Raw genomic sequence first — 12,713 nt, 5'->3', positions numbered from 1 at the left:
TTTCAGTAAAGGATCTGTGAAACTGGCCAAAATATTAGGTTTTTCCCTCCCTGTGCCATCCAAGTTCCCATATCTACTGCTGTGCTCACCAGCTGTAGGTTGGGTCTCTCCCAGAGCTTCACATCTCGGTCCTCGGAGGCTGTCAGCAGCAGTTCAGGGAGCACATGGAGGGCTGTGACTGAACCAGAATGGATCTAAAGAGAGAAAGCAGGGAGAGACAGGCATGCTAGGCTCCCCCAGAGCCCTACCTCCCACAAAATCCTCTTGCTTTCTGTCTAATCTCACCTTCTTGGAGTACCGTGTCTCCAACTTCCTCAACACGAGTTTGTCGTCTGTGTCCTGTCGTATGTTTTTCTGCCATATGTTGTTGGTGTCCCAGTCTCCCTTAGGGGTACGTTCTGCCATGTTCCAAAGGACCCCTTCTGAGCTGGTACACAGAAAAGCAGAGTCTGCCATTCCCAGGGCAGAGTTAGAACCCCAGAGCAAGCCACGAGGCCCTCAGCATGCACCTTTTCCCCTTTAGGTCTCTATTCTCTTGGATCCTTTGCTGGCTTACCAGACTCAGGCTTGGCTTGGGTTATCCACAATGGAGTTCCTCTGGGATTTTCCAGCTGTAGATTAAAATCCTCTATTAACTCCAGCTTATTTGACTCTTTCTGCTGCTGTTGAGGGACAGATGGGAACAAGCTTGTTATGTACATGTGTGTATTTTCTTAACCAGCCAATTTCAGTCCAGATTCAGTAATGGTTTAGCTGCAGGATTCCCTGAACTATAGCTGTCTGCAAAGCTTAGCCACACCAAAGAAACCAACCTTGGAGTGCCCTGTATGTTAGACCCTATAGGAGATACAAAGTATAAGACATATTCGTCCCCTAGGAACTCTGTGTAATTGGGCAATTAACATGAATGCAAAAAAGATAAATGAATGCATATTAATCCACGAGCCAGGCACCGTGCTAGTTGCTAGGGACACAAATGCAGAGAATCAAACTCTCCATATTTTCAAGGAGCGTACACTTAGAGAAGCATTTAGCTTCCCATGCAAGACTTACGTAGACAGCAAGTGAAATGTCACCTCGAGTGTTCAGGAGAAATACACCATATTTCTTGTGGGTAGAAAATGTACCGTACATGTTGAGACAGTGTTTTTCCCTAGAGTGAAAGGAACAGAGATTGAACTTGGAACCTTTTTCTCTAGACTCAGTGGATCTGTACCCATGACTCATAAACAAGATCAGCTTTAGAGAAGGGAGACTTGTGTTATATAAGTTAGATAAAACCTTCATACCCTGAAGGTTCTTCCCACTTATGCCTCAACTTAGGAAGAAGGAAGCACCTAAGATCTTACCAGGATTCAGAGACAGGAGAATCTAGATTCAATAGCAGCATCCCCCAAAGTGGCTTTGCTAAGATGAGAGAGCGACTATCTGGGGACAAGTCCATAGTAGACAGCAGAGTGTTCTTATCCTCCAGGTCCAGTTGAAGGTTAAAGCCCAGGCTGGGAAATTAATAGAGGGGAGAAAATTGTCCAAATCCTATTGTATTCCACCAGAGCCACCCCAGAGTTACACGGGACTAAGATGGAGGTGATGAAATTGTTTTCCAGGGACATCTTACCCAAATATTGAAAAGGGGCAGTGATCTGACCCGAGTTCCCCTTTGCTCAGTGATTGAAGCCCCTATTACCTCCATTTATTCCATTTCACCTGAAAATATTGGGCTTGAGGCCCTCCTTTTCCACTTGCCACTTGCTGAGGTTTTTGTCATTGATCAAGGCAAAAAAGGTTTGTGGAGAGGACCAGCACAGGGCACTGACTCGGCCGGGGGCCTGGTATAGATCACAAGGTGGGCTCAGTGTCTTGGGCCCAGAACCAGCCTCTCCACCCTTCCTTCCTTTCAAACACTGGCACAACCTCTTTTCCTAGGGTATACTACCAAGCCCCAGGTGAGGCCCCAATAAAACTCAAGCCACTCCTACTCACTTGAGCTCTGGCTACAGCTTTGGCCTCTTGCCATAGGATTAATTCCCCAGACTGGCTGCCAGACACTGCCAGGGAACCATCTGGAGCCCAGGCCACAGCAGTAATGGCTGTGCGCCTCTCACCATCACCTACGTCATCTGGAGAGGAGGAGAGGCATCATCAGAGGAAGAACAAGATATACTGACTACAACACAGTCAACACAGATAGGCAACACAGTGAATGTTGGTACCAGTGAAAGGACACATCCCTCTTTTTAACAACACAACAAACTATTTTTTGAGAATATACTTTGTCAGGGGACTGGCTGGGTGTTTGCTGGGGAGCATCTGTAGTGTCAAAATTTAAGTGTAACAAGCACATAAGTAGTATATAGAGATATATACACTAACAAAGTGGGACTAGAGTTGGAATGAAAGGAGAAATGACTAGTCACTTTCCTCCTAGTCATAAGCTCCCACCTGATCTCCCAGGCCCACACTTACCCACTTTCTCTGGCACGTGCCAGAGCCTCACTGAGCCATCTTTTGAGGCAGTCAGGAGAAGACCCAAGGTCTCTGAAGCTGCAGCTGAAATGATTGGGCCACTATGTCCTAGTAGGGTATGGGTCTGAAACACCTACAGAGGAAGCAGAGATGGTAAGTAATCCACAGAACTATGGTCAGGGCATCATTATCTTCTCCCTTTCCCTCAACCCCATTGGGGACTCACCAGCAATGGATGCCACAGCCGTGTGGCTCCATCTAGTCCAGCAGTTATCACCAAGAGCTCTGACCCAGGCTGTCCAGCTGATGAGAGATGGAGATGATGGAGGGAGGAGGTCAGACAGAGGGCCAAGAAAGGAAGAAGGAAAAGGATGGAGGGAGGGAGTTTTGTCACCTGTACGAGGCTCCTGGATAGCCACACAGTGGCTGATGGGTCCAGAGTGAGCAGGAATGCTTGTCAGCTCCACTCCTCGGAGGTCCCACACTTTTAGCGTTCCATCCCGGCTCACAGATACCACATGCTCTTCCTGTTCCACCCCACCCCACATCAAAATCATGGTTATGTTGAGGACAGGTAAGTGTGGGTTTTGCCATAGCTTGTCTCACCACCCACACACCCATTGCAACAGAAGGGAAAGAATTAGATATAGCCTTAAGCTTAATTCATCTGGAATAAGTAATCAAATCTAGGAGGTAGTTAAGTAGGCTCACCATAACAATTTAATAATAAGTTCAATTCTGGTGTATTGTTCTTCCTCTCATAAAGCATCCCTTACCCTTCTTACCAGACCCTTGACTCCTACCTCCCTATCCCATCCAAAGCAGCTTACAGTCCATTGGATTGTGAGCTCCTAGAGAATAAGGCATGTCTTTTGCCTTTCTTAGTATCCCCATATCTTAGCTCAAGCTCTGGTATATGGTAGGTGTTTAATAAATGCTTATTGACTGACTAATAAATACACTTGAAACCTATATAGACAAATTATTCAGGACACTTGATCACCCCAATTATGTTTTAGTATAAGACTACCCTCCAAATCTAGAGTCTTCCTGAAAAGTATAGCTTACCCACCTTCCCCATGATCATTTCCCCATCATGAAGCCTACCACCCCATTCCTATCTCACCACAGCGACCACGGCGCTCACTGCACTCTGATGACCTAGAAACTGGCCAAGCTGCTGGCCAGACACTGGGTCCCATAGCCGCACAGAACCGTCATTGGAGCAGGAGAGCTGGAAATTAGAGGTCACAGATGAGGGACATTCATGCTTTCTCTTTTTATTTAGCAGTGGCTATATATAAGACATAGGGCTGGAGGCACAGTCTGTCTTCATTCCCTTTCAGAATGGCATCTTGTTGGATACTGATTTGACAAGAGACTAAGAGATGCATGCTTGCCTGCCTGTCTATCCATCTGTTTAGATAAAGAGCGATCTAAAAAACTGGAAATGTGGCTGCCAATCAATTGGGGAATGAACAAATCATGAAATATGAATGTAATAGAATATTATTGTGTCACAATAAACAATGCATGTAAGGAATCTGGAGAAACAGGAAGATTAGTGTGAACTGATAGAGTAAAGCAAATAAAACCAGGAAAGCAATATGCACAATGGCTCTAATAAGCCAAAACAACATGAAAATGAAACCAAATGTTGTAACATCATAGTAACCACTCTTGGTCCTAGGTGAGAAAGAGATGGACATGCACCTCCCTCCTTTCCCTTGAGAAGGAGGTAATTTATGGTACAAAAGTCTACCACTATCTGACAACCTTCCCATTAAGCACTTACTCTCTTCCTAACTTTCCTGTTGAAGGTAATACCATCCTCCCAATAATCCAGTCTCACAAACTAGGTGTCATCCTAGACTCCTCACTCTCTCTCATCCCCCATAACCAGTCTACTGCTAAGGCCTGTTGATTTTACCTTCATAACTTCTCTCCTATATCTCCCTCTTCTGTCTTGACATTGTCACTACACTCTAGTGCAGCCCCTTACCATCTCATACCTGGACTATTACAATAACTTTCTGGTTGGTCGACCTGCCTCAAGTTTTTTCCTGCTATAGTCCATCTCCACAGAGCTATCAAAGTGATCTTCCTAAGGTGCAGGGCTGATCATATCACTCTCTCTCCCATTCAATAAACTCTTGTTATTCTTCAGCTCTTTGTCCAGCTCTTTGTGACTCCATTTGGGATTTTCTTGGCAAAGACACTGGAGTGGTTTGCCATTTTTTTTTCTCCAGCTCATTTTATAGCAGGAAACTGTGGCAAGCAAAGTTAAGTGACTTGCCCAGGGTCACCCAACTAGTAAGTGACTGAGGCCAGATTTGAACTCAGGAAAATGAATCTTCCTGACTCCAGGCCTGGCACTCTATCTACTACACCACCTAGCTGCCCTCAATAAACTCTAGTGGCAACCTGTCACCTCCAAGACCAAATATAAAATCCTTTGTTTGGCTTTTAAATACCTTTATAACCTAGTCCCCTTCTGTCTTTTTAATCTTCTTACACCTTACTATACACCATGTATTCTTTGATTCAGTGACACTGGCTTCCTTATTTTTCCTTGGGCAAGATGCTCATCTCCCAACTCCAGGCATTTTCAATGGATGTCCCCTATGCCTGGAATTCTCCCCTCTTTATTTTCATTTCTTGTCTTCCTTCAAGTCCCAGCTATAATCTTACTTTCTACAAGAAGCCTTTCTTGATCTCTGTTGTCATTAGTGCCTCCCCTCTGTTGACTTTCTCCATTTTCTTCTGTCTTTATCTTGTTTATACATAGTTGTTTGCATGTTGTCTCCCATTAGACTGCAAGCTCCTTGAGGGTAGGGGTTGTCTTTTGCCTTTCTTTGGATCCCTGGTGCTCAGCACAATTCCTGGCACATGGTAGTCGCTTAATAAGTGTTTGTTGACTTGACTTAGCACGACTGCTGGGTCATCTCCTCCTGAATATTTTCTCTTCTCTTTCTCAACTGGATTTTTATGATACTATTTTCTTCTGGTCTTCTTCCTACTCGACCGACCGCTCTTTCTCAGTCTCTAGATAGATTATCCCTGTCGTGTCTACTGTCAGTACACGTGAAGGCTCTGTCCTGTGGCCTCTTGTCTTCTCTCTCAGTAACGTCTTCATTTCCCATAGGTTTAATTACTATCTCTATGTTGCTGACTCCCAGATCTATATATTCAGATCTACTCCCTCTCCCGAGTTTCAGGTCCACATCACCACCGACCTATTGGACATTTCAAAATGGGTGTTCCACAGACAACTCGAACTTAACATGTCCAAAACAGAACCATTATCTTTTCCCTGGAACCTACCTCTCTTCCAAACTTCTCTATTACTGTTGAGAGCACTACCATCTGTCAAATCTCCCAGGTTCTCTGCCTCATCCAATCAGATGCAAAGTCTGGCCACCTCTGTCTTCACAACATTTCTCACATAGGTCCCCTTTCTCTCCATTCACACAGCCATGACTCTAATTCATGCTTCATTATCTCTCACCTGGACTGCTGCAGTAGCTTCCTCATTGAGCCATCCTCAAGTTTCTCCCACTCCAATTCATTTAGCCACCAAAGTGATTTTCCTAAAGTGAAGATCTGACTGCATTACCCCCCCTTAAGTCAACAAACTCCAGGGGCTTCTGATTGCCTCTAGGATCAAATATAAACTCCTCTGTTGGGCATTTAAAACTTTATACTGTGTGACTCTGGGCCTCACAAAAAAACAAACAAACAAAAAAACTTTTCATAACCTGCCCTGATTCTACTTTCCAGCCTTCTTAAAAATTCCCCTCTACATGCTATGTGGTCTAAGCATGCCTGCTTCCTTGCTGTTCTCCACGCTGCTCCACATCTCCATTCTCCTTATCTCTGTGCTGACTGACCTACTCCCAGGCCTTGCATACTCTCCCTCCTCACTTCTGCTCTCTCGAAATCTTTAGTCTCTTTCATGACTCAGCTCAAATGCCATCTTCTGCATACAGCCTTTCCTGGTCTTCCCATCCTTTCCTGTTCCTGCTCCAGACGCCAGTGCCTTCCCCTCCCTCTAAGGTTACAATTTATCTGCTCTATGTGTGATTTGCATATACTTGCATATGAAAATGAAATCTCCCCCACTGGAATATAAACTCCTTGAGGGCAATGAATATTTAGCTTTTGTTTTTAATATGTTTTAGCCACAGACTAGACAGTGTTTGTGTTTAATAAATGCTTGCTGGTCAGTTGGTTTTAATTGTCTTTCTTGGTGATAAGGAAGAACTCATGGTTTCAAGGAGAGTATATCAAGAAGTGACTAATGTAAAAACAAAAGGTATCAATCCAAAAGAAGAAGAGATAGCTACCGAGAGACAGGAAGGAACAAATGAACTCCTGTAAGGGTACTCTCATCTCAAGCCCTGAGCCTAGAGTCAGGAAGATCTGAGTTCAAATCTAGTCTCAGACAAATACTAGCTGTGTGACTCTGGGCAATTCACTTAACCTCTGTTTGCCTCAGTTTTCTCAACTGTATGAGGATAATAACAGCACCTACCCTGCAGGGTTTGGTACGAGGCACAAATGAGATGATATTTATAAAAAACACAGCACAGTGCCTGGCTCATGTAACTTCTTATTCCCTTCTCCTCCCCCTCCCCTTGCTCAAAGAAGCCATGGGAGAATTTAGACTTGGAGGCAAGAGTCCTGGGTTGCAGCCCTGGATCATCATCCATGTCATGCCCACTAACTTTGATGCCACTGTATACATGACATACAGTTTAGTCACTCTATTTATTTGCAAATTCCTTTCCATCATGAACCCATAGGAGGTACAACTATATTCATTGCTACTGGACACAAATCTTCAAACCCCATGGAAGTAGTGGGAACTCAGGGGCCAAACTAACATGAGAATGGCTGAAGGTGTTACGGAATCTAACACCTGCCCTATTATAGCATCCTTTCCTACAGAAAGAATTTTTCACTTACCAGCATGGCATCCTTGGTCCAGGCACAGCCAGTGACCCAGTCACGGTGACAGGCAGGAAGAGAATACATCAAAACAGGAGCCTTGGGTGTCCTCACATCCCAACACAGAAGACTCTGTGAGAGAGACATTAGGATTATGGTCAAGTCAAGAATCAAGGGACAGGTGTGTTAAGGTTAGAAAGGAGATTGGCAAAGGAGTGAGGCAGATGTAGTACGAAAGGAATCAGACGTCTGGGACTGCCAGCACCCAGACCAGACAGAATATTAGGGGCAAAATGGGGAGACAGAATAAACATAAACATAGATGTAGAGGTAGACATGGATGTAGACATAGATATAGATGTAGGTGTCACTATAGATGTGTGGACAGAACTTCTCTATAGTATCTAGGGTTTGAGAGAAAATAAATTGAGCATGAAAGCTTGGGAAGTCATTTTATTCTAGAAGTATCTGATTCCATTTTGGAACAATCTCTCTTTCTGTATATGTGTAAAATATCCTTTAGTATATCTCATATTACAAGGGTCAAATTTGCCATCTGGGAAAAAAAAGACTTTTTTGCTTTTGTTTTTCTTTTGTATTTTGATAAAAACTGAAGGAATTAGAACTGTCAAAGTTTATCTTGGGAAAAACTCAGAATTGGTTTGTTTGATGTTATGGAAACTGTTTAGTATTATGGAAACTCATGGCTAAGAGTTGAGGAATCTAATAACATCAGTTGGCTACAAAGGACTAGTATGGCAGAGCAAGAGTGAATGGTAGGAAGGCCAATGTGGTATTCTTTTGAGGTTTACCTGATCCCTGCTGCCAGAGGCTAGGATGCTCCCATCAGGGCTGAAGCTGCAGCAGGTGACAGGGCCTGTGTGTCCTCGGAGCTCTGTACCAGGACGGAGAGATGACCCTGCCATCTCTGGCTGGGTCAGGGATGGTAGTGACCATAACCGCACAGTGAAGTCATCTGCAGCAGGCAATGGGGAGAGAGGATATAAACTCTTAGGAGAAGAGGGAGGGAAAGGATGACCACAATACCAGACCCCAGCCCAAGGAAAGGGCAGATAAAGAAAAACATGTACTAAGTCTCCAGGGACTGAGAAAAGATTTAAAGGCATAGGGAACAAGGATAGTCAGGGAGCAAGGGTGAGGTATGAGTTCCTACTACTCCATTTATCTTTACAAGTCCAACTCAAATACCCCTTCCTTCACAAAGCCTTCCCTAATCTTTCAGATAATATGCCCATATGACCTCCAAAGGTACTTTATACCTCTCTTACATATTTATCAGTTATTATTCTGTATTATAGTTATTTATGTATATATGCTAACCCACTGCTGATCCTGAAAAGTCAGGAACTACGACTTTTCCAAACTTTGTTCTCCCCCACAATCTTGTAGTTTTCTGCACCCAATGGGTACTTAATTAAAGTAGATGGAACTGAAATGAATTGAATTGGATAAAACAGACTAGAGTAGTTCTATGGAGGCAAGTGGAAAGGACACAGCTATGCACCGTAGCTAGACTGCTAGGTTCAAAGACAAGACACAGTAAGTGCCATGCCCACAGAAGGTATTTAATAAATGTGTTGAACTGGGTAAGTGCTACGAACACATTACAAGTAACACCCACCCAGCCCTTATCAATATTTATGCTGTCCCACTTCAACTAGATCCTCACTACAACTTGGTAATTCTTCAGTCATTGATGCTACAGTGACTCTTCCAGAGTTTATCCTCAAACTCTCAATGCCAACTCTCAACATCACTCTGTTCTTAGCAGATGCCTCTTCCTTCATTGAGACGAATGAAGCCATAGGGCATGAAATGCCTCCTATACCTTTATCTTGACTATAGCATCCTCTCTCTTCTTCCCTCTTGCCTTAGAAGACGAGCTCTCTTTCCTTCCCAAAACTAACCTCTTCCCATTTGTATAAGTCTACCTGACTTATGGGGATCAAGAATAGGTCTCCAGGATTGGATTGGCCTTCATATCCATGACTATTCCAGATATCATATGCTTGGTGCATGAACATTTCCTCTTCCCATTCCTTTGGCTTACCTGAGGCAGAGGCAAAGAGTTTCTGGGAGGTAGCTAAACCCAATACAGCCTTCTGGTGTGCAGGTAGAAGCCAGAGACAATGGGGAGTTACATCTCCAAGCGCCCAACACTGAAGATTCCCATCTTCTCCACCACTCACCAGGACCCTGTGGTTCAACCAGGCCAGTGCAGATACTGCCACATCTGACACTGGGCATCGACCTTCCTCAGTACCTGGACAAACAGAGAGCAGCTAGAGTGGGGCCCAAAGCTGGACCCCTCCCCAGGCTCCTATGCCAAGTATATTCTGTCCTTTCCCCATTCAACTCTCCTGCTACCCCAAATCCCAATACCTGAAGAGGTACTGTAGATTATGATGCCATCTGTATGGTGACCAACAGCCACATGAGCCCTATCTGGACTGATTGCCACAGAGAGGGCAGGTGAGAGGGGCAAGGAGCCCAAAGTCCCCTTGGGTCGGCCCAGGAATCCTGACCACACCTGTACCTATAGCCCAATATAAAAAGTGACACCAACAGATTATTCAATACACAAAGAAAGCTTGCTCCCCATACCTATACATCAGAAATTCTTTGGGCACCTACTTGGAACAAACCCTGTCCTTGCCCACAGATTCCATTTCTTCTGAGTCACTTTCTCCAACAGAGGCACTCTTTCAAATCTGCCTGTCTCCCCAGGGGCCTTTCCCACTCAGGGATACATCTCCACAGAGATTCTCCTACTGAAACTGCAGAGACTCTTGCCCAATAAAAAGAGACACAAAGATCCTGCTTTACCTCCCTAATGCCCCCCAAGGCCTACAGAAAATTCAGCTTTCCCTCTTGGGGGCTCTCCTCTCCCTGCCCCTCCATCTGGGTCATCCTGGGGCTGACCTTGCCATCCTCCCCAGCAGTTAGTAGCTGGCGTCCAGATTGCAGGAAGAGAGCAGAAGCAGCATATCCCTCGTGGGCGGGGAAGGCAGCCAGTCGTGCTCCCTTCTGCCAAGCCCACAGTTCAACAGTCCCATCCAGATGGCTGGCAGCTAAGACTGACCCAGAAGGGGCAAATGTCACAGCACGGACTGAGGACCCTGGGCCCCCCAGCTCCTGCAATGTTAGGAAGAAAAGAAAGAGGGTATCATGGGAGTACTTTCCACCCTACCCCTTTAGTATACCAAACCTTCAGATCCACTCTTCCCTCCCATACTAGTCCTTCTTTCTCCTCTCTCTCTCCACAAAGACTAATACTTTCTCACCTTGGTTACTGTGAGGCTGTCCAGTCGCAGAACACTTAAGCGCCCAGCCCAGTTTCCTGTGATGATCACCTGCCCCTCAGGGTGAAAGGCAATGCAGTTCAGGGGTTTCTGGGACAAGTGCTGGGCAGCTAGCTTTCCATGAACTGTGTCCCACAGCTGCAGACAGGGACAATAGGCATTAGGTACAATGCACTAGGTCCTGAGGTCCCCACATCCAGACACACTTTCCTAATTTGAGCTCTCAGAGGATCCAAAGGTCATTCCATCTACTCCCTTGCCTCTTTGAAATCTGGCCACACCTGGCCCAGAAGAAGCATTTAATTCTGAACCAAGAGATCAGTTCTGCAGGCTATCTCCCAGTCAGTTTGTTATCCCCTGGGACAATTAGATCTTTTTCTATCTCCAACCCAAGACCCTCAACTTTACCTTCAGATGTCTATCCAGCGACACAGTGGCCAGTAGCCGGCGATCAGGGTTCAGGCAGCAGTCAGTGATCTGAAGCTGGTGGGCTTTGGTCTGGAACACCCTGAACCCAGGAAACTCAAGTCAGGCCTGTGGATCTCCTCCCCTCCCTCATTGAGCTCTTTGGCTCTACTGCTTCTCTCCCCCAACCCCTGGCCTCCTCCCACTGCCAATCTTCAGGTAATTGCAGTCTATACTTTAGAGAAGGAAAGACTAAAAGTGAGGAGGATTAGATTAGTAAGGTTCTGGGCTGGTCTCTGGGGAAATTGGAAGTCCTACCGCCAACCACCCTGGAGGTCCCAGAGCTCCAGGAGACCATCCAAGGCTGCGAGGAAAAGAGTGGTATTCGAGGGGCACAGACAAGAAGCAATTCCACCACAGCCACTCACTATGGACTTCTCCTCCTGTGGATACACCAAAGCTCAGCTTAATTCATACTATCATTCTCTCACACTCCTGACTTTCAGTCCTAACCAAAAAAGGTATCTGAGACAGCACAGTAACTCTCTGTACCAGGGCACTCTGAGCTCCTCTGTACTCAGATGACTGTCCTGACTAAAGGATCCTCAGCCCAGTCCTAGGTCACTCCTCTTTCTAAGAATCTTAGGTCTTCTCTCAAGTTACAGTGGTCATAAAAACTCTGAACCAAGACCCCGGGACCTACCCATTTTGCCAGTCTTCTCTCCTATTTATGTGAGCCCTTCACTGTACTCAGCCAGATTCACTCATTGTCCCCTCAACATGTCATGGCCATTTCCACCCAAGTAGGTCCTATCATTCTAGAACTTCAAATATAGACCCATTGATAGTTGTATATGCCTGGAATATAATAGGCACTTGACAAATGTCCATTTGAATTCATTTGAATCCTCTGAGGACCAGCCTAGCTAAGTTTGGAGCAGCTCATCCATCACCAGAAGGCTGGCCATAGAATAACATAATTATGGGCCATAGCAACTGAAGAAGACTATTTACAGGGTTTTATTGGACCTGGGACTATGGCGTGTATGTCAGGGGGAGTGGATGTTGGAGAAGTGGAAGATTCATTGGGATGTGACAATGATCTCAAAAAAGGAAAGGGCACCAATTATATGCTGAGAAGGCACAAAGTCACAAACTGCCTCAGTAAAAGGAATACCCACAAAGTGCTGAAATTATACATCTTTACTGTATTGTCATATAGGACTAGTCATTTTTTTATAGTCCTACACTATCATAACACCCTGGAATTCAGGGACCATATCTTACTCTCCTTTGAATCTCTCCATAGTCTTTTTTTTTTTTTTTAACATTTGTCACTTGCTCAATCACTTTCACTGATTGATGAATTATTTTAAAAAGTCCATGTCTCCTCTCCCTCAGGATTCTAGGGATGAATCTGTTTAAAAGGCAGGAGTGACATCATCCCAAGGTGAATTTGGTTGTCACTTGGTTTATAAGAGCCATTCTGTGGATTCTGATTGTTCCCCCAACTTTTTCACTCCTTCCTCCCATGGCTCTCCTACCTGCCAGGTGCATGTGTCCAGTAGG

At 45.1% G+C, this 12,713-nt stretch overlaps 1 protein-coding gene across 1 annotated transcript in view; it reads right to left on the bottom strand.

Moving 5' to 3' along the window:
- Nucleotides 1-12,713, bottom strand: part of TEP1 (telomerase associated protein 1) — a 53,073-nt gene that overhangs the window by 259 nt on the left and 40,101 nt on the right. The window contains 20 exon segments of the mRNA XM_027842953.1: nt 90-194; nt 286-449; nt 557-662; nt 1,054-1,153; nt 1,350-1,499; nt 1,708-1,829; nt 1,984-2,120; nt 2,467-2,599; nt 2,693-2,769; nt 2,861-2,993; nt 3,593-3,700; nt 7,435-7,548; nt 8,229-8,392; nt 9,488-9,700; nt 9,820-9,973; nt 10,360-10,572; nt 10,722-10,877; nt 11,148-11,247; nt 11,463-11,587; nt 12,689-12,713. The exon segment at nt 12,689-12,713 is cut by the window's right edge and continues 19 nt beyond it. Coding sequence (XP_027698754.1) covers nt 90-194; nt 286-449; nt 557-662; nt 1,054-1,153; nt 1,350-1,499; nt 1,708-1,829; nt 1,984-2,120; nt 2,467-2,599; nt 2,693-2,769; nt 2,861-2,993; nt 3,593-3,700; nt 7,435-7,548; nt 8,229-8,392; nt 9,488-9,700; nt 9,820-9,973; nt 10,360-10,572; nt 10,722-10,877; nt 11,148-11,247; nt 11,463-11,587; nt 12,689-12,713 — 2,599 coding nt within the window.

The sequence above is a fragment of the Vombatus ursinus genome, unplaced genomic scaffold, assembly GCF_900497805.2.
Source record: "Vombatus ursinus unplaced genomic scaffold, bare-nosed wombat genome assembly UNPS02014894.1, whole genome shotgun sequence".
Taxonomy (NCBI): domain Eukaryota; kingdom Metazoa; phylum Chordata; class Mammalia; order Diprotodontia; family Vombatidae; genus Vombatus; species Vombatus ursinus.
Note: the sequence above shows the minus strand (reverse complement) of the source record. Positions and strands in the feature narration are given on the sequence as shown.